At 33.4% G+C, this 21,903-nt stretch overlaps 3 protein-coding genes across 15 annotated transcripts in view; all 3 read left to right on the top strand.

The window, feature by feature from the left end:
- The window catches only part of LOC126759616 (blood vessel epicardial substance), a 53,209-nt gene extending 48,599 nt beyond the window's left edge, over positions 1–4,610 (top strand). For 8 of the 11 annotated variants that reach the window (XM_050474504.1, XM_050474499.1, XM_050474503.1 and 5 more), the window contains one exon: positions 197–1,323. In XM_050474504.1, the coding sequence (XP_050330461.1) occupies positions 197–348 (152 nt within the window). In that variant the 3' untranslated portion in view covers positions 349–1,323. Of the gene's footprint in view, positions 1–196; positions 1,324–2,441; positions 2,475–3,129 lie in introns of those variants that run through there. The other 3 variants (XR_007667032.1, XM_050474506.1, XM_050474507.1) reach the window with 3 other exon arrangements.
- Positions 4,611–7,494: 2,884 nt separating this feature from the next.
- Positions 7,495–8,413, top strand: LOC126757980 (malignant T-cell-amplified sequence 1 homolog). Its single transcript, XM_050471924.1, has 4 exons — positions 7,495–7,624; positions 7,683–7,835; positions 7,891–8,193; positions 8,248–8,413. The coding sequence occupies exons 1-4, from the start codon at positions 7,614–7,616 to the stop codon at positions 8,327–8,329; spliced, it is 549 nt and encodes a 182-aa protein (XP_050327881.1). The 5' UTR covers positions 7,495–7,613; the 3' UTR covers positions 8,330–8,413.
- Positions 8,414–10,338: 1,925 nt separating this feature from the next.
- Positions 10,339–21,342, top strand: LOC126760740 (brefeldin A-inhibited guanine nucleotide-exchange protein 3). Of its 3 annotated transcripts, none has more exons than XM_050476607.1 (11): positions 10,339–10,676; positions 11,315–11,605; positions 11,691–11,824; positions 12,202–12,842; positions 13,571–13,891; positions 13,962–14,118; positions 14,188–15,279; positions 15,351–15,718; positions 16,467–16,902; positions 16,965–17,138; positions 18,158–21,342. In XM_050476607.1, exons 2-11 carry the CDS (start codon positions 11,521–11,523, stop codon positions 20,783–20,785), a joined length of 6,036 nt encoding a protein of 2,011 aa, XP_050332564.1. In that variant the 5' UTR covers positions 10,339–10,676; positions 11,315–11,520; the 3' UTR covers positions 20,786–21,342. The 3 variants fall into 3 exon arrangements, with proteins under 3 accessions (XP_050332564.1, XP_050332565.1, XP_050332563.1); XM_050476608.1 differs by having other exon boundaries at positions 11,302–11,605; XM_050476606.1 differs by having other exon boundaries at positions 11,248–11,605.
- Positions 21,343–21,903: the final 561 nt, after the last annotated feature.

Genomic DNA, 21,903 nt, shown 5'->3' with positions numbered 1-21,903 from the left:
CTTTGAAGGAAATGAAATGAACAAAATTCACCTTTCAATTTGATCACAGTAGTATATACTATTTATGTATGTATGTTTATATTAATTTCAAAGCATATTCATATGAAAGCACATCCGAATATATTTTTATTTACCCCATTTGATTTCCTCATGTCTTACATTTATTTATTTATACTTTGTTATTGTTCTATTTTAGAAGAGCATGTACCTTTACTTGGCCGTACCTATAAATCTAATACACTGCATATGGTGTCAAATCAGCCAGTGCAAGCGCCAAATCAAAAATCTGCTTTATCATCTACTCGGCATAAAAGTGTCGTACGCAAAGAGTTAACGTCTCCATGCTAATGGACAATTGATCACTCAGGTTAAAAGCGATGCGATCGAGCGCAGCAGAAACGCAAACTCACACGCAAACGTAAATTTAAAGACGAAATGCATTTGCTGCGTAGACGCTATATTGCCGCCAACACCAATGCTTCCACCATCGCCCCAACTATCAACGGCCATCATTCATATACCCACCATTCATTGCTAATATTCATCTGATCACACTACAGTTTTCTTAAGTTCGTGCACAACACGTCATATGCACCTCATATGTACTGGATATGAGTTATTCAAAAAATTAGTTTTTCAAAAAAACACAAATATTGTAAACTTTTATGTCGCCATGTTATGTTTTTTAGTTTGATTATTTTTAATATAAAAAAATGTAGTTTGCTGTAGAGCGATGGAAAATCAGCTCTAAAGCTCATAATAACTGTTATTATTAGATCTATCCCAGAAGCGGCATCTAATGAATCGAGTAAATAATTTGAAATATACCAAAAAGTTGAAACACAAATATATGATAACTCTTGTGTAAACTACATATCGTCACCTAAAATGCAAAATAACGTATGATCAAAAAATTCGAAATTGAGTATTTTAGTGATTACGATTCACTACTTCAAATTACATACGTACAGGTACTTATGCCCAACATTTGAAAGTTCTGCCATCAAATATAATCCAGTTTTAACCAATATTTAAAATTTGTTACATATCATGTTTCATTTTGTATCGTGTTTCATTTATTCCCCTATAAATTTCTGTAAATGTTGTTTCGTTATTTTGCATTTTAGGTGACGATATATGCCTACTTTTTAGTATAAAGATATGTATGTAAATAGGTACATATATGTATGTATGTAAATATTAAAGTTGTATACTATACAAAACTTATTAAAGCGTCTAGAAGCTCAATTTTGCGAGTTTGTGTTTAATATATAGTATATGTAACTACGTAGAAATAAATGTAACTACTTAATGACAAATTAATGGAATGAGAAGGTTAATACGTTTCTTGAATATGCTTCACTCTCAGTTAGGAAATACATAACTTAACTCAGTTTGCGATGCTGCTCAACTATTTACGTTTCTTTGTACGTATGTCACTTTTAAGTTCAAGTTTGCATTAAATGAAAAGGGCTTTCAACTTAATAATTCATTATTACAATATAATTCAGTGCTTATCATTTTATTACTGGTAATATTAAAGGAGTGTTATCCTTTTTTTATTAAAAAGCTAATAACGAGCATTAAATACTTTTCTAATAACCGAAAATACGTTTATTTTAATTTTTAACAACTTATCTTACCAACATCCATAAGTTTAGAAAACATACGTACATTTTTTCTTATACCCCTCGTATGAATTGATGTTAAAGCAATTTAACTTCAGATCAACTAAGCTCTTTTTTGATTTTACGAACTTCACTATTTGCTGTGTTGCCAATCGAGAAAGTGAAGATTTGACATTTTAGTTAAGCAGCTGAATATTTTATAATATAAAAAATCAAAGTTTTTGCAATTCTCGAAAAAGTGAAAAATATTAAAGTCGACATTAGTTCTATTAGTTACGATGCAAAAAATTTTGAGGTCAAAACTGAGTCCAAAAAAACAAAAGGGCGGACATGATTTTAACATTGGGTTGCCGCAGATTACGATATGCTACATCTGTATGTTATATGGTTGTTAAGATGGTTTTAAATATTATGTGCGCTGTGGTTAAAACACAAATGTCTTAAGAGGAGCAAAACGCTTTAAAAATTTAATTTTACTCAAAAATTGCTTTGTCATGGAAAAAGACTTTTGGATGAATATAGGCATGTTTGTTTTCCAAATAGATATTTTCGAATTGTTACCACATCGCGGACAGTGCTTATGATTTAATAAACACATACAATCAGCTTCACTACTTTATATGTATGTAGCTACTTTCGATGGAAGCATTTGTGGTAGTCTTTATTGCGGTTTAGAAATATTTAAATTCAAAAAATATACAGACATATTTATTATTTGAATATTACAAATTATATTTATTCTTTTGTTTAATTTAAAATTTCTCTTGTTACCGTTTCTTTTCTCACAAAAATGTTGCGTTAATATACCACCAGCCATACCGAGGATATCAAAGTACTATGATTGCGGTAAGTTGATTAATGCATGCTTGTGCATGTGTGTTTGTATGAATACATGTATGTATGTACATAAGCATATTTTCAACTTTATACATGAACAAATATGTGTTTCCTTTTCTTGTTTGATTTTTAGAACGCACCTCGTAGAAGTTTGATTAATTAGTAATTGAAACTTAATTACTATACTTGTAAATTAAGGAGGAACAATATAGATTTTTATTGGATTAGTGTGTATTAATATTAAAAATTATGTTGACTATTATAAACCACAGATTACAAATTCGGAATATATAGAAAATGAATGGATCATCTACAAAAGATAAAGTATTAGTCATTGAACGAACTAAGAAGTGAAACCTTCTTAGTGCACATTATTTCGTTATTAATTCGCTCTGTTGCACTTCATATATAATATACAATAATATTTATGAATTTATATCAACGATTTTTTTTCGATTTGCATCTTTTTGTTTGAAATATATTTTCTGATCATTGTAACATTTTTCATATATGATAGTGGAACATAAGTAATTTAAGAGTCTATGATAATATACGTCTAATGCAAATTTCCGAAAACATCTCTTACACATTTACATATCATTATCTTTAATCTTGCCATTATTTGTTTTTTTTTTCACTAATTACACTTAAAACTCTTTTGCAGCGGGTGATCCTAACTCCTGGCGATTAGGTAGAATTGATGAGACTGACCATGAGACGGCTGTGTGAGTGTTACATATATATAAGTATATGTATCCCAGAGATGCAACAGCGTTCATACGAGCAAAGTATATCCCAGCCCTGGCTTAAATAGATATGTATATAAAGGCAGAGTAATTATATGTATATTGTGAATTGATGTAAATCAAGGGTGGCAATGGAGACAAAGTGCGAATGGAATTTTTCTAAGTATTACTAGCAAATAAGAAAATTATATAATTCTTGTATTGTTTGTACAGTAACGACAAAAATCTAAATACATAAATTCGATTATAGACAAAGTAACGAAATTTTAAATATATATATATATGTATATATATATATTTATATATATACATATGTATGTATGCAAGATGTATACTAAAAAATCATACCAACATTCTTCTGTAAATTCAAAGTTTAATATTCTTTAGCATAATTTTAAAATATATCAGGGCAGTTGGAATTCTTATTTTTTACTCAATTTAATTTATTCTGTTCACATTTTCAGTTTTAACTATTGATTACATTATACGATAAAAACGAGTTTTTTCTGAGCATTGAACGAAACCAATATTTTTCGAGAGATTAAGTATAAAAGCCCGTTTTGTGTTTTTTGAGTTTAATTTCCAAAAGCGTTATAAGCCTGTTTTGAAATGTTGAATTTTTATTTCGTTTTTATAGGGTAACTTTGAAAACCCATATTTTTTTGTCTTATAACTCAACCTCTCCAAAAATATAGGACTCGTCCAATGCCCATCCCCCTTTGTACCCTTTTTTATGACATAAGTTACACAATTTGGTTTTGCATACGCATCTGTGTAGATATCTATTATATATATGGAGTAGCAAACATAGGTTTCATCGATTATTTATTTAATAATAGATACAGTGTAATATGCATATTAGTTTTACTCTCACCAAGTATATATACGTATATATTTATGTTTATGACAATAGAAATAACGCATAAGAAACCTTTAGTAATTGGTAAGATGGTTTAAAAACTTTCAAATTGAGAACAAAACTTTGGCAAACTTTGGAATAAGTTGTAAACACCATTTATTAGTATTTTAACTTATTATTTTTTTTTAATATTTTTAATACCTCGAAGGACAACCCAAAAAGTCCGGAAAATATTTTTTTAGCGTCTTTCACGTTTAGACATCAAAATAAGTTCACAGGAATCTTATAAAATATGCATGCAAAAATGAAGTTATAACGTAAAAAAGTATTACAAAATATTAGAATTGTGAGCATTTATTTATTTTATAAATAAAATAAAAAAACGACAAATATACTTTTTTTAAATATGAACAAATAAATTATATTTACATATGTCCTTTTTTGAACTTAATTCATTACTTGCATATATAATTTTTTATAATATCTTGTGATGCTCAACCCGAAAATCGATTAATAAATATATGAATCTTTGAATTCAAATTTTGTAGATCTGTGTTATACAAAAAGTTTCTTGAAAACAAAAAAAACGGTAAGTTCATCCATCGTAGTTATAATATACATCACAGGCGCATTTTTTATAACATAAAAGGGTATCAAAAATCTTTATCTGGATTTTGCTTAGTCAGTTTGAATGGCAGCTGTATGCTACAGTGATCCAAAATAAAGAATTTGTTCCGAAAAAGTAACCTTGTCTTAGACAATAATTTATATATTTCGTGGAGATATCTTAAAAAAAATTCAGTTTGGCAGTTATATTATATCGTCATCTCAAAAATTGAAGGACTAGCTCACGTACAGACAGCCGAACTTGGCTAAATCGTCTGAACTTGTCACGTTGATCAGATTAATAATACGCTTAAGGTTTTTCTTATGAGTGTAGCAAACTTCGTGACAAACTTTGGGTGCATAAGTTCGGGTGCTTTTTACCTTTACTTATTGAGACCACTGATTATATACATGCATATGTATGTATTCATATACATAAATATAACTGCTTTAGCATATGGTTCAGTGTAATATATAGTATAATTAGGATTTTGTTAATATTATGTAGAGGTGAAAAATGTTACGTTCGCATAAATTGTTTTGATACAAGCCCAAAAGAATATACATATTTACACGAATGTTCATAATTATGTTTATGAATACAGATGATATGCAAATAAAAAATTATTTCATGTTATATTATTTGAACGCGTTTTATCTAAAACAAGGATGCCCACATGGGTCGTTGCAAAAACTTGTTTGTTTAAGTTTTGTGTTTATAATGTATTCCTAGTCACAAAAAGAACAGAAGTTGTATTTTATTAAATGTTGTATATTTTACAAAATTGTTTGTATTTAGGAAGGACAAATATATATATAAACATATATGAATGAAAAATAACTCAACTTTTTTCAATAGAGTTGACCAAAATTTTTAGACCTGTAGCCACATAACATCAAAATCAACTTAGATTAACATAATGCTCAGAATGAAAACAATACTGCAACTTCCTATATATTTATACTGAACTAATGAATTCGAGCCAATGTCAGCCAGGACAGGATTAATGAATGACAATGATCACTTTAGTTTGTTTCCGTTGAGTCCCAGCGAAAAAGAGGCGATAGGGCAAGTCAATTTTCTTGCTGTGATTTTTTTTTTTTGCGTATTGTTAGTTTTTTAAAACCCTCCTGAAATTAATAAGACTTACAAATTGTACGCAACTTTCCTTACACATTTTATGAAATCTTGTCCGTTTACAGCGATAATCTGAACGAAATACTACCATAATTGTTCCCTTGTCCGAACATTGTATTGTGTTCTTGTTGTATGGTGCCGAGTCCTTAACCGTGTCCGTTATAAGAACAATCCGTAATAGGGAATTTCACTATATACTCATACAAATTCGTATTTATCCATATGTTTGGACAATTTTTTAACATAATAATTTGGCATATGTACATATATATTCTTATATACGACCTTAATGTTCAATTTATATCTTTCTTGATGTCGCATTTTGAAAATTAGTAGCATAAAATGAAAAAATTGTATTTGGCATTTCGTAATTAAAAATTTTTCAAGACCACGCTATTTTAATGCGCTTGGTTGCTATACTCAAATATTCATCAGTGAACGGGTTAAGATGTTTGTACCCACATAGCCTGGGCTTTTCGGAAGTCGAAACGATAGATGTCGGCGATAGTTGAGTATTTTCCGATTCATCAGTTTCCATTGAAGTGATACTATTATTTTTCAAATGCTGCCTGTTTGAAGTAATATATTCCAATTTACCCCTGACACGATGTCTTTCCCTGCGGGCTAGAGGTAGCGCAAACATTTTGTATAAACGCATTAGTTCATCGTGGGACATTTGCTGAATATTTGGTACGTTGAGTTGGCGCTACGGAAGAATAAAAAAATATAAGGAATTTATAATGCCAAACATTTTCAGACCGCACCTCTACTAAAATGGTCAACAACTCCTCTCGTGTTAATAAATCAACAAACAAGTAGTCCATTTTTTCCGCGAATATTTTTCATATTTTTATACAAAATTGCAAAATGAAGATGAAACACAAATATTCAAAAAATCCTAATATTTAATTGCATTTTTATATTCAATGCAATAATAAAAGCGCCTTTCACTTACATATATTATTGTTGACAACCAACAAAACACTTAGAGACGGTCGATAGGAAGTTTCGATTTATCCGATAAGAAGTTTCGATATATTGTAAAAATCTACTTTTTTCACAAATGTATTTTTTTGGAAAAAAAAAAATATTTCAATTTCAAGACTAAAACAATTGTTGCGTAATGCATACAAGTAGATGTAAGATGTAGGTATTTTGTTAGAATTTATATTTATGCGCAACAGAACTTAAAATTCGATACATTGGCATTTCATCTTCACGGGCATTATGAGACCAAAACTACATATGTATGTATGTGCATGTCGCCCCTTCAAAATTTGTGTGGACCTAAAAAGAGATCTGTCACAACCACTAAAATGATAGTTGCAATAGATGGCATGAAATATATATAGAAATAAATTGCTAAATATTAGTAATGTGCAGCCGTCATTAGCAAATTTGCAATTGCTAGCAATACAGCTTATGTTAGGGATGGTTTCCATTTAGCATTTTTTTGTAGTCGCCTTGGATCATTATACCATAAGATGACATTTTCTGTCAGAATTTTGTATAGTTAAGTTTCATTTTTAGTTTATGTCCGTGTTCACTGAAATTTTAAATGAATTGAATTTGAAAGGTTAAAATTAAATATAAAAATATATCACGACGTAGATCTACTGGAGCATTAACATAACATATATTAATCGATTTATAATGAAATATTGGCAGCACTTTTCACTTGACTTTCTTCTTATTTTGTTGTTGGTAGCACATCTGGCATGTCTTTTAAGTGAAACGTAAACGTCCTAAAATCAAAATTGTTCTAATATATCTGATATACCACCATAATTTGAAATAAAATGTTTAAAAAGTGAGTCATATTCTCCTGAATATTTTTTTTGAAAGTGTTTTAATTACTGATATTATAGGTTTGAAGAAAAGGAAAGTGTTTCATCACTGCAGCAACTGAAGTCTTCAGTGCAGAAAGGAATCCGGGCAAAGTTGTTAGAGACATATCCTTTATTGGAAACGCATATTGATTTGATATTGCCAAAAAAGGATTCATATCGCATCGCGAAATGGTTATATAAATTTTCTGTTAGAAATTATTAAGGTTTAAAATAAATCTAATTTTAGTCACGATCACATTGAACTTTTAGTTACGGGGAGCGGTGAAATAGCTTTCTTCCGGCACCGTGAGAGTCAATGGATGCCAACTTTGAGATTACTTCATAAATTCCCATATTTTGTAACCATGCAGCAAGTAGACAAAGGCGCCATACGTTTCGTTCTAAGTGGAGCTAATGTAATGTGTCCCGGTCTTACATCACCTGGAGCACTAATGACGCCTGTTGATAAAGGAACTGTAGTTGCTATAATGGCTGAGGGCAAGGAACATGCATTAGCTATTGGTGTTACCACATTATCTACTGAAGACATGTAAGACGCATATTATATTGGGTACTTTTTAAATTCAATATTATATTGTTTCAGTTCGAAAGTCAACAAAGGCGTGGGAGTAGAAAACTGCCATTACCTTAATGACGGCCTGTGGAAGATGAAAGTTGTTAAGTAAAAATTCCAGACTGAAATGACTAACTATGGCTAGTAATATTAAATGTTGATTTCTTAATTAAATAAATTGTTTTATTTTATTGGATATGTTCACATGAATTTGTTATCGCAACACACATTCCTTTAATCTATAGTTTATTAAATAAGATTACTTAACAGCAATTTAAGACAAAAAAAACGTTTCCACGATAGTCGGGGTTTAAGTAACCGGATTCTTATCCGGCCAAGGACTATCAACACGGCACCAAGCCTCGAAATAAGTTCTGGAATACTTTCTGCCGCTATAACGAAAAACATTAATTTGGTGCCGAAAATTACGAAAAACATTAATTTGGTGCCGAAAATGATAGAAGAAAAGAAAATTTGGGGTTTGAAATTGAGAGTAATCCTTCCAACTAAATTTTCTAAATGTAAATCTTTTTGAGATATGATTCTAATCTTCTCCTATCATATATTTTGAAAATGTTCGGTTCATTGGTAAAATAATGTATACGTTTCTCGAAGTCAGCCTTTCAATCGGATTATTTGCTATTGAAGTTCGAAATTGAGCTTATTTCAAACACACTATTTATGATGTGTAAATTCTTAAAATGTAAAATTTTTCCAATGATTTCAAAATGTAAATAACATTATACGGTTAAGTTTATACATATGTACATGAGAGATTCTACAGAAATTCAAAGTTGGATATTCGAAACAATAAATTATATATTGGGATTTTTAGCTGCCAGCATAAGTATATGTAGGCAATTTGTAGAAAATGGTTTAAGTTCCTAAAAGTTCCCTTTCTAACCAATCAAGATGAGTAGGCATTACATCCGTTCCCACGACAGTCGGGTCTACGTAACCGGAACGGACCGGATTTTTATCCGGCCAAGGACTGTCAACTCGGCAGAATTCCAACAACAATAACAGTAGGCATTTTAGAACTTTCAATATGTACTTTCGCTTTCGAAAAGACTTGAACTAGGATATTCATTGTATATAGAACGAAGTCAACCAAATTAACGGATTTTAGAAAGTAGGGGTTGGTAAATTTAAGTACCGATAATTTTTCGACAAACTTGTTTTGAATAAAACTTATGACCATTTAAGTTCATTTAACCGATATATGCTTCATCAAGTGTAAAATTGGAGATCCACATATTCGATTTTTGAATCAGAGTTTTAAACCTCACGCTTTGAGTTTAATTGAATTGTGTTATGATACTTTATATTCTATAAACTCTGATGATTCTAGCTCTCAAATAAGATGCAATGGGACTGTAAGTATTTAAGCGGATTGGTTCGTTATTTGGGGAATACACAAACACAACGTATATCATGTGAGGTACGCTTAAAGGTTTTTTATTGACTTTAATTATAGGATTTAAGTTTGCGAAATATTTCAACATAATTGGACTTTATTTGCTTTGATACTGATAACTCTAAAATAAACGAGATATCTCTCTATAAACACGTTAGATTAATTGGTCAAGGTTTAACTTGTCAAACCATATGAATTAAAAAAATAATAAATTGTTTACTTTAATATCTATTTGGAGAGGTCTGAGACATAAAGTATCTGATGAAAAATAAATCAAAACAAAACAAAAAATTAAACAGAATGCATACAAATAGTAAATGAAACCACCTGTTATGATTCTGAAGAGCCTTGTAAACGATATGGTTGTATTTGTCTATGCATACATATGTATATGTACCTTCACCTTTAGGATGCACTGGCGCCGACTGTGCTTTTTTCCAGTAAATTTGAAAGAATGTTTTAGATTATTTAAAAACTAATCGTAATTATTTTAATACTTTATACACCAGGCCGCCTTTATATACATATAAATAGTATATCATAGATATTTACATATGAACCTGTGAACTTAAAAATAATTGGCAAATGGAATTTTATGTGCAAATGACATTTTTGGTGTAGCTGCAACAGACCTTATCGATTTTTACCGGCCAAATATGGGAAAGTAAATGAACTAGAAAATAAATATCAAAAATGGAGCTGGTGCCCGGACTTGCGCATTGGCCAACATTTTGTTTTTAAATGGCTCTTAAGTAAAATATTGAGTGACTAACATCATTGGCTTGTAGTGACCGTCAGTTTTGCTTGAGATTGCCATTAGAGACAACGTTTAAAGTTGATTAGTTAGTTTAGTACACAGTAAAGGTCAGGGTATTAAAAAATGAGGGTAAATTCTTGAAAACTTCCGATGCCTGTTGGAATATCGTTTATTTTCATGCACAAATAAACATCGAATATTTGACAAAATAAAACAAAAATTTAAGTAAAAGTAAAATAAAGTGAATACTTTGCAATCTTTATAAAATGAAAGGATAATAAACAAGTGAGTGACGTGGTTGGTATCGAATATGAATACGAACATACGTATGTACATATGTACATTCCATATACATACATATATGTACATATGTACATATATGTTATTTGAAAATATATAATAAAACAGAAAAATAAGTGGTAAATTAATTTCAAAAAAAATCAATATTTTTATTATTATGTACATATGTATGTACATACATACGTACACATATGAATAAGAGCAAATGTGTATATATAAATTAACGAATTGCATTTTGCATTATTGTTTATTAAATCGTATTTACACGCTTTTAAGTACATACATACTTATTTGAATGTACGAGTTCCTTATTCATATGTATGTATGTAAATTTCGCTAATAACAAGACGCAATGCCAGATAAATTGGTGAACATAAAGCGATAATAGCAAAAAAAAATCTGCTATGATTGTGCTGTAAGTTATCCTTGAAAGTGCATCCAAATCTTCGGTTATAGTAATGACTATACATATGTATGTATGTACATATATGACTTTTTTCGTACATAATTATTTATGTATATATGTATGTATGTATTTATATATCCATATGTACAGGATATATAGGAGCAAGCTTATGTTGAATGGCAAACATCAAAGCAAAACTAATAGTCTCAATACACAGGCAATACGAATAGTACTAACATCGTCTTCAAAGGCAACGTTTCTCTCAGCAAAGTCGTAAACACTGACGTAGAACGAATAAGCATATGGGAATATAGTTAATACAGCCATAAGGAGAGCAACGGGCAGTAACAAGTGAACAATTTAAGCAACAGGAAGTTTATTTCGTTTCAAGAGCATTATTAAAGCAGGAGAAGCGATTTACAAATGGAGGATTTATTTTTACTTATAATAAAGGAGTCCACAGGGACAAAGCATAATGCGTTGCGGCAAACTGCGCAAATTGCATACGGTAGGTGCCAAGACGCCTGCATAAAATAATTCCATTTGTTCTATTTTGGTTCAAAATGCAATAAACTTTAAATTTTTTCTATTAGATAAATTATATCGCCAGCACGGAATCCATCGGGATCCAGCTCATGAACTCCGGTCTGTATGCTTCACTGCGCTACAAATGGCCCTAGATACAAAGCGTCCAAAGTTTGTTACAATGGGACTCAATGGATTGCATGTAAGTAATCATACCTACACATGCATTTTAACATAAATACATTCATATAAACATATAAAACATACATATGGATGTATGTATATAAAATCAATAGTTTTACAACCAACGTACTTTAAACTGAAAATTTACACATTTGTCAAAGAGCACCGCCAAAAGTCTGCCGAAAAAAATAAAAATCTGCACCTCATTTAGATCTCTACTAAGTACATATGTATGTATGAATAGACGTGTACTATATATTTATGTCTTTGATAATGAGTTTTAACTAAAACTACGTGGGAGTGTGTTCTTTGTTGTAAAAATCAGATATAAAAAATTTCTGCTGATGTTTATTGACATTTTTTTATTTATGAAGCTCTTTAATGTCTTACTTTTAGCGTATTATTAAAGACGAACGCTTTTACATTGGCTTGGAACCAGAAGATGACTCGGTGTGGTTGCCCGCTCAGTTGCTACGCGCCACAAGTGGTATTTTGCCTACGACCAGCAATGAAGATACCGTGATCAATGTTTTACGACTATTTTTGGCCATGGCTTGCTCTCCCGCGTGCACATTAAATGGTCGTCTTTTAATTGAAACACTTTCACGTTGCGGCGAATGTTGGGAGTTAGGCTCTCGTGCCACAAAAGCCGCCTCTCTGGCAGCAGCGTCACAATGCCTGCGAACTTTTTGCGCTTTTCTCATGGAAGAGGCCGAAGAGGTGAAGAAGACTGCTCCACCTGGTCTGATGACTCAGACGCAGGCATCTGCTGTGTATAATGAAGTGATACCTGTAATGCAGTGGTTATGCAGTCGCTTGGTAGAGCCAACTGCGAATGGCTCGCCGAACAAAAAGGCAGATAACAACTGCTCGTTATATTTAACGGAATGCATTCTTACATTGACATCAGCATTGCCGCGAAACGTTCACGCGAATCCGCACTTTACATCATTCTTATGGCAAAAATTTTGCCCAACATTGGCGGCAGCGTTGGGTTCGCCAGGTCGCATTAATTTGGATAAAAAGTTTACGTATAAGTGAGTTAAATATTTACATACGTATATATGTATATACGAGATGATACATATTTAAATTTGAAAATACCATGTAGTCAAATCAACTGTTTATAAACTACTTTCCAACTAGTAAGAACTGTAAGCCGCAAGCCCATCTAGTTAGTCTCGTTCACATATTGATATCACTAGTTTAAAGTCATTTTGCGCCTATGATGTTAGAGTCAGTTTCTTCTTGTTAATTTTGGGTTGCTAAAACCGAAAATGATATTAAACTTTTTCTAACACATACATCTTTTGTGTTGCAGTCAAAGGGTCAAACCACCACCACGTACTTATATAGTAAAAAAAGTTTGAAATCAAATTCGTAATGAGGACACTTCAAATTCCCCATAGACCTCTTAGCACCTTAGTCGCAAATTTTCCTTTCATATTTGTTGAGTTGTGTATTCTACGAAATAACTATTTTTAGATTTCGTTCAAAATAAGTAAAAATGAAAAGGACTAAAGTGAAAACCCTTGGTCTAAAAAAGTAACTTGCTAAAAATCGTTTTATTATTCATATAAGTAAATTTGATGTTTTCTTTCTATTTGCATTTCAGATAGATAAAGTAACAAATTTCTTGACTATTTTAATTTTTGGTATTTCAATTTAAGTACTATATATCATATATGTATGTATATATGTTCATACATATATATATATTTTCTTTAATCACTTTGATGCTATAAATTATATGTAAACTCATCAGGGATGCATTGAATATGATGGAGAATGAAGCCCGTGGCTTTTTTACTGGTCCTGGTTTAGACGGTCCGCAGGCTCGGTGCGTGTACTTGACAGCGATACAGTTATTGCGTATTGCCGGAGCTTATGGGTCGCTTCGACCTATGCTGGAGGCCCTCTTTCATCGTATGCTTCTATTGCCAGCACCTCAAAATCGCACTGAGCCACTGAAGTGTGTTCGCGAAATATTGAAAACTCCGGAGCGATTGATAGATCTAGCGGTTATACTGTATGTCGACAAAAGTACAGGTCAAGGATGCAGTGATGAAATGGCCTTATTTCGCCTGTGAGTACCCTTTATCTATTTATGCAACACATTTTAGTAGTACGTCGTTCACAATTTCTGATTTTCGTAGTATGGTCGATGCTATGGAAGAATGCGCCTTTGGTGTAAGTACAAATTCGGGAATGGAGACCGGACTCCATGCAAGCGTGGAATGTATGGTCGCACTGCTAGATAGTTTGCAAATACTTTGCAGCGGTGAAGTAACTGAATCAATGATTAGTGATCAGGTAAGATATGATAACGCGTTTAACCATCTGATATGATACGCATATACATAACTTTGTGCAAATCGGTAGATCGTGGGTGCAGTCAATAGTCGTCATGAAACATTGAAAGATGCCGATTACACTGGTCCTTTGACTTATCAATCAATGGCGCGTCTACCAGCTCCTTATCGTGATGCAATCGTTGAATTTCGGCAAAACGTGTTTGAAACATCCTCTGGCTCTGATAGTGATGGCGATCATCCAGAACAAGATGCTGCTTCAAATGGTTCTGGCGATACAGAAGGACCAGAAGAGGAGGAACAATCGACTTCAAGTGACGAAACTTCACGTGTGGAAAACCGATGGCCCTACACTCATCTGGAAGCCCCGGTAATACCTGTGCGGGCCGATATAGACAATGATCGACAACACGCCAAAGAATTTGCAAAAGCTTTGCGTACAGATTTAGTGCCGAAATTGTTACGTCTACGTTCTTGCATTGAGGTGGACGAAGCTATGCAGGAATTCGCTTCAGTTGTCTGCCAAGAGAATACTATGAATTTTTCTGATTTTGATTGTCACCTTACGGCCATAAATGCTGATGGCATTTACCTAGCTATTTATTCGTCATTACTACTCAGCTTGCAATTAACAAAGGCTGGATACTATGATGACCCACAGAAGGAGATACTAATTCCCATGTCCGAACAACAATTCGTCACATCAGTCCAGAATACTGGAGTCCTGGTGTACCTCTCATCTCCTTGGCTTTGTGAATTGTATCAAACCGTATTAGTTTCAAATGCATTGGAAGCGATGAGCAGGGAGGAATTAGAAGGCACCTATTCGCGAAGCGCCCTTGTGGATATGTTGGGGGATGCTGGAGGATTGGGCCCAACTCAGATGCTCTCCGAATGGCAGCGATTGCAAATAGCGAATGTGAAACATACAGAAGAGCTGGATAGCAAGCGTCGAGAGGCCGCAAAGAAGCTTTGCAGACGCTTATTGACATGTTGTTGGGATTCAATGGTTATAGTGCTAAGCTCGGGTTTAGGTGATTTATCTTGCACTAATTCGAATAAATTGGTCGCCTTGTCAAAACGCACACTTCGAGTCAAAGCAAAAACAAATAAAACAAATGGTGAAGCTTTATACGCTATGTGCTTGGATGGTTTACATTCGGTAAGATATTCAACAGTTTTGGAAATTATTTCATCCATAAAATAACTAATTTAATTTTCTTTGAATTTTAGGCCGCAACTTTAAGCAACAGTTTGAATTTGCAACATTTGGCTGGAAAAATTTTAAGTCTTCTGGCGTCAAATGTTTGCCAGACAAATGGGCCAAGAATTTCTGCTAGCCAAGCAATGTCTATGGATGTGGTTTTAAATGGAGGCTTGAATTTAGGCTCCTATAGCCCTGATTGTTGGCAATCCGTATTCGCTGTGTGTCGTCATGTCAGCCAGTTGGAACACGAAATTTTCAGTTTGCAAAATTCATCGATTGGCACTTCACCAGGCACAGGGCGACGTGACTTGGAAACCGGTGAAAAGCTTAACAATACAGCTCAAAATGACAAACTTAATTTATCTTCACTACCCATAGATGATGATGAAACGTGGTAATTAGTGTACTCTTAGTTTATTATATAATATTTAACTTACAACCATATTCGTTCATATCTGTATTTATGTTAAGTGTCGGCCATATGGGCTGAAGAGGCTAAGTTTTACCATGTTCGATGTCCCTTAGGCAAAGTTGTTTAGAATGATCTGTAGAAAAATTTCCCGCGATTTTTCCTTTTTTTTGGCTCCCTGTAAATTGACTCGCTCTTCTAATATACATACGTTCCTTTGAGATGTATATTTTATGATTTTACTTTCTATACTACTGAATCTAGGCGCATCATTTACATCAAAACAGTACTTAAAAGTTGAATATGCTGGGCAGATTTGCCGCGATACTTATCCGTTGCTTTATACTAATGCTTTTATCCCCATTATGAAACATAATTTAACCAAAACGCCTAATCATTTTAATATGCTGTAAACCAAAATCCCACGGTTAGCGACGGGTATCGATTGAATGAAATATCATTGAACTTTGATAATATTCTAGATAAAGTTACTACTCCACTCTAAAGATATAAACTTTTGTTGTCAAAGTTGCTAGTTGTAAAAGGTAGTAATTTAGTCAGACAAATGTGGATGAATTTATGAATTTTTTAACTTTACTTTTTTTAAAAATACTTAATGTTTTTTACATCAGTAAAATTAAAAATATTTTGATTGAAGTTATTAGCTTTGTTGGAATATTCAGCCTAAAAACATGGTCCGACAAATTTGAAAACCAATTTATTTCTCTTATAGCGTGGATGTTTACAGCTTTCTTCAGGCACCTCTACAAAGTCCCAATACAAATATTACATCTATATTAAAAGTATATTCAGGCACAAATGAAACGGTGCTATTGAGTCAGAGCGACACCTCAAAAGTTCTTTGCGCTCTGTCACACCAGGCTGAAAATTTGTTCTCAGACGCTGCTGAGCGCTTAAGCCTTCCTTCACTATGTCAGTTTTTAAAACACCTATGCAAAGCATCGAGGGAGCAGCTTTATAAGAATACTACTACTCGCAAAGGCAGCAGAATTTGGTGGCCGAGCAAAGGTTGGAAGAAAATGGAAACACTACCAATTTCGTTATTATTACATCGAATCGGAGATGTTACACTGAGAGTCTTTAAAAGCTCTAGGCCGCTTTTACATATACTAAAAGTATGGGCCATCACTGGGCCTCATCTAATGGATGTGGGTACCTCAATAAATACATATAATTTCATCTGTAACACTTTTTGTCTATTATATTTAAGGCTTCTTGTCATCGAGATCGTGTGATATCAAAAAGAGCCATTGAATACATCCATGATATCATTACAGCACTTCTTGTGGAGCAATCTGAGTTGCCTCATTTTCACTTCAATGAAGCACTGCTGAAACCATTTGAAAATCTTTTAAGCATGGACACATGCGATGTTGATGTGCAGGTATGTTCATCTATTCAACTTAAAAATAAAATTTACGCTACAGAAATATAATTGATGTTCGGGTGTAATCGAACATCATGTGATATGAACTCGACGAAAGAGGTTAAATTAATTAATACAGAGTGGTGCACGAATCGTTCTACAACAAGTAACAAAGGGCTAAGTTCGGGTGGAACCGAACATTTTATACTCTTGGAAAGGATCGGAATCTAAAAAATTTTATATATTCATATACTCTATATAATTCATACACTGACCGACAAATTCGGCATAAGATTTGTTAGAAAAACGAAAATCATTATGCGTTGGGAGTTGGGATAGTAGCGAACCCTTTTTATCCATTAACTATTATCACATACAATCACCAATCATATGGAGCAAAACCAGCCAGATGTTCGAAAACCCTAGTAATAGGTGTATGGAGTAGCCGTCAAGTTTGCGCCCAATTGTATCTATTTTAGACACAAAGATATACTGTTATGAGTAAAACACGCTCTGTTATTTCTTTAGGGGTCGAATATTGGCCGATATATCCAGTATAAAGTCACCTGGAAGTTCGAAGATCTTTACATTAGGTTTATGGGGGCTCGGGAAAGTATTGACCCGATTCAACCCATTTTTGATACACAGAAATACTATTGTCAGGGACGGATTCTGTCTGAATTTTAATTGTATATCATAAATTGACCGATATTTTACCCCGGCTCCTATAAACGGCTTACATATACTATTTCTAGTGTAAAACTGTCTCTGTCGTATTTAGTTATTGATATGTCGCACTCTTATATATATATATATGTATATAACATGTTGCAATAGTTTAAAAATCTCTAAACCAGCGATATTTTAAATTTTAAAGATTTTGTTTTCTGAACGCACCACGTACATATACATATTTCTGATAATAGTCACACTAATTTAGTGAAATGAGAAATAAATGAGATAAACTCAATTCAAAGAAGCTAAATTTAATGTATTAGTATTATTTATTATTATTAATCTGCTTTCATTATTTTCAGGATCAAATTGTCGCATGTTTGTATGAAATCGTCGAAGCGCACAGAACGGAAATCCGGTCGGGGTGGCGTCCACTATTCGGAACGTTACGCAATGCTCGTAGCCGCATGCTAAATATGAGCAACATCATCGATATATTCAGAGTCTTTCTTGACTCCGACAACACTTTAGTATTCGCCAATGCTGGATTGGATTGTATTCTATGCTTATTATCCTATCTGGAGATATCAGGTAATGGAGGAGCAAATAATAATACTTGCGGTGAGGATGAAAATAGCTTTCGGCCTACTGAGTTCCTACATGAAACTCTTCGTTTCCTCGAGCGTTGTTCATCCATTTTAGGTTTTATGTTCAACATGCCGAAGTGTCCCAACTTCCATTCAACCTATAAAATTAAAGGCATTTCATATACTCACATCATCGACGCAAATATCCCTAATTCAATGGAGAATTTTACATATTTCGGCAATGATTACTTACAAACGAAAAATGAACAACACATGATATCGTATCGGTCATTACACATCGACAAAGATGCTATTACAAAAATCGACGAAATGGATAAGCCATCAGGTGTATTGAAAGTTTGGTTTCTTCTACTAGATGGTCTTACCAATTCACTAATTGTTTGCCCTTATTCACATCAAGCACCAATACTTCAAACAATATTTAAACTATTTAAAAACTTATTATGCTGCCCAGGTATCGATTTCGGATTTTACTGCATTAACCATCTATTAATACCAATGATTCAGGACTGGCTACGTTACATAAACAAAACCGGTGCTCCTTGGTCAATGATTGAAAAAAACTTTAAACACTGTTGTTGCATGACAACCGACTTAGTCGTGGAATTCATCGAGAAGTCCGTTACTGAGAGTAGTCGTAGGCAGGGTATAACGAAGACACGAATTACCCAGATCGTACACACGCCTTCGAATATAAATTTAACTAATAACTCGAGTATTAATAACATCGATAATTCTTTATATTCTAAGTTAAAATTCATCACGGAACGAATTGATGATAATGATAACATTAACCAAAGCAATCAGTATGATAGTTCGTCTTCAAGTGAAGAAAGCGGAGCTAACGTCATTGACTCACCAACTAAAATATCTGGCTCTGCTACGCTGGCCCTTAAACAACTACTGTTGGTGCTAATTGAGTGTTCTGCACAGGCGCAGGAATCTGTAGCTCGCGTTGGAGTGTCATGCTTAAAGCATATAATCTTATCCACAGGCATGCTTTTCAATGAGTCACAATGGATGATTGCCAGCTCTGCATTGCATCGCGCTTGTACCGTAACAATAGCGCCTTTAAGGCAATTGTCGTTTGCTTTCCATGAGAAGTCAAATAGTTTCTATGGAGATTGTGCTAATGTAAAAGTGGCAGCTCGTCGCGATAGCACCGTGGAGGAATTGACTCGGGTTTACTCATTGGCGCAACAAGTTTTCCTCTCTGATAATCAAAGAGAACCGACTGTGAAGGTGTCCAATCACTTAGAAAAACATTTAACCGATGAGCGAAGCTACTCATTTCTTCTATATCCTTTAAACAATGGTTTCAATTCGAATCTAGACAATTTCGTTATTCGTATTCCTTTCAAGAACTTAGTGGTTGGATTACTAGCAAATCAAATGCTATTACAATTAGTTGCGAAGCTTTTACTTTCACGGTTAAAGTGTGTACCTCAAGCAGTTTCTACATGCATTTTTGACAATTATGGCACATCGACGACTGGTCACGATTACGACTTGGACTTTCGTTCCAAAGAGATATTATTGCGTTGTGTTAAACAGTATTTGACGAGTTCTTTAGAATTCGATTCTCGACCCGGACTTAAATTTCTTATGCAAAAGGTCTCCAATACTGAGTACGCAGCCAACTTATACAAACAGATGACGTCATCTTGGATGATCTACTATATCGCTTTAGTCGATTCTTATTTAAATGACATTGTTGTATATAATCTGGGCCCGGAGGACTTGAAATTCATACTCGAATCTTGTTCACGGCTAAACACAACTACGGTAAAAAAGAAGGAAAACTTTGTGCGATATTTGTTCTGTTTACAGGACGCATGGAACCTTGTATGTGAGCTATATTTAAATAATTCAGCGATTCATGATATTGAAAATGGAAAACTCCGTTCCGGTGACGGAAGTGATAAGCGTGTTTTACAACACAAAGTTATGACCCCGAAACCAATGCGTATATCAGTTAGTACAAATGGAGAAAGTGCAAGTACATCAAGCCACTCAGACACAATGGCTTCTTCACCCAATAAGTGTACTCAACTCGAAGAAGAAAATGTGACAATGACAACACTGATCAGTGAATTCCAACCGAAAAGCCGCAATAATCCTTTCGACACAAACCGGCCGCAGAAGTGCGAATCAGAGGCAATATCACCGGAAATCGAGCAACAACGTGCTTCGAGTATCCTCAAGGACTCTAATTACAAGAAAGCTGCTTTAGCTCAACTGGTCGTAGCTTCCATGGAGTTATTGCGGTCATTGCCCGGCGAAGCTGAGGAGAATCTTAAACTTTTAATGACGCCCACAATACGAGAAGCCTTTAGACTGGTTCAGTTGCAGGGCAATGAATTGAAGGTTAATCAATTTTAGGCTATGCTCGTTGAGTTTTATTTTGATTTGTAAGCAGAAGAGAGATCGCCATCGAATTTCATTTATGTCAGCCATAGAACTGGCTATGGAATTGATATACTCGTATAAATATCGGAGTCATTTAAGGCGACTAAATGGCATAGATGCTGTCCATATACACATACATATATATTCATACATATATACATAACTTATGAGTATACAATATATGCATACTTGTATATCGCCCTTTCTGTTTGGCAGCTCATAATGTTATCTCGTAAGATAATAATTAATATGTAATTTGTGAAATGGCCACTGGACGTATAATAATTTACGCGTGATTTTACGTTACTTTTTCAATTTCTTCTGGTTGGCTGATCGGTTGGTAACCATGGACGTTAGTCGAAGCCAAATTATTACAAACATCATTATCATATCGAAATCTCACATATTTAAAACCCACGATCGAATGCCAAACAGTCATGGGTGACGGTATTTACTATATACATACCTATATATGTACTATACATTACCTACAATATACTATAAATAAATGCTTTATTTTTATAATGGAATATTTGCTTTTATGCGCTACAAAACATACGTACATACGTACAAATTATACTACATACTCCATATACATACTCGTACATCCATACATACATAGCACCTTTCATGCGTTTTGCCAAATTACTATGGATATGAATTAAAGTTTTCTCATTTAAAATCCACCAAGTCTCATTCCTTAATTTATATAAATGTAATTCAGTACCGGACGCTTAAATACGAATTTAAATAGTTATGCCAACCTAACTGAAGAAAACCACTTTCATTGTGATGGCGGTAAACGGCAACACATTTCAAAGTAATAACTCAACCACAAATACAGTACACATTTACACCGCAATATTGGATTTGAGATGGTGCAATATACTATATGATACCAAAAGCGAAAATAATGCACTCATTTCCAAGAGGAAAACCTGGGGCGGTCAAAAAAAATCTCAGCACTCGGTAGGGATAAAGAGTGTAGATTTTGAAAATTCCAACGTTTTAAATTTTTAACTTTTCCTTGAGACACAGACATATTGCGATAATGAACTTATTATTTGTCAGTAATCGTAGATTGTAATTAT

The sequence above is a fragment of the Bactrocera neohumeralis genome, chromosome 5, assembly GCF_024586455.1.
Source record: "Bactrocera neohumeralis isolate Rockhampton chromosome 5, APGP_CSIRO_Bneo_wtdbg2-racon-allhic-juicebox.fasta_v2, whole genome shotgun sequence".
Classification (NCBI taxonomy): domain Eukaryota; kingdom Metazoa; phylum Arthropoda; class Insecta; order Diptera; family Tephritidae; genus Bactrocera; species Bactrocera neohumeralis.
Note: the sequence above shows the minus strand (reverse complement) of the source record. Positions and strands in the feature narration are given on the sequence as shown.

Bases quoted from the DNA above. Each gene is read 5' to 3' on its own strand.
- LOC126760740 (XM_050476607.1), top strand. From the start codon at position 11,521: ATGGAGGATTTATTTTTACTTATAATAAAGGAGTCCACAGGGACAAAG. The intron at 11,825-12,201 runs GTAAGTAATCAT...TCTTACTTTTAG, and splicing joins TGGGACTCAATGGATTGCAT to CGTATTATTAAAGACGAACG. The intron at 17,139-18,157 runs GTATGTTCATCT...CATTATTTTCAG, and splicing joins CATGCGATGTTGATGTGCAG to GATCAAATTGTCGCATGTTT.
- LOC126757980 (XM_050471924.1), top strand. The intron at 7,836-7,890 runs GTTATATAAATT...ATCTAATTTTAG, and splicing joins TCATATCGCATCGCGAAATG to TCACGATCACATTGAACTTT. The intron at 8,194-8,247 runs GTAAGACGCATA...ATATTGTTTCAG, and splicing joins ACATTATCTACTGAAGACAT to TTCGAAAGTCAACAAAGGCG.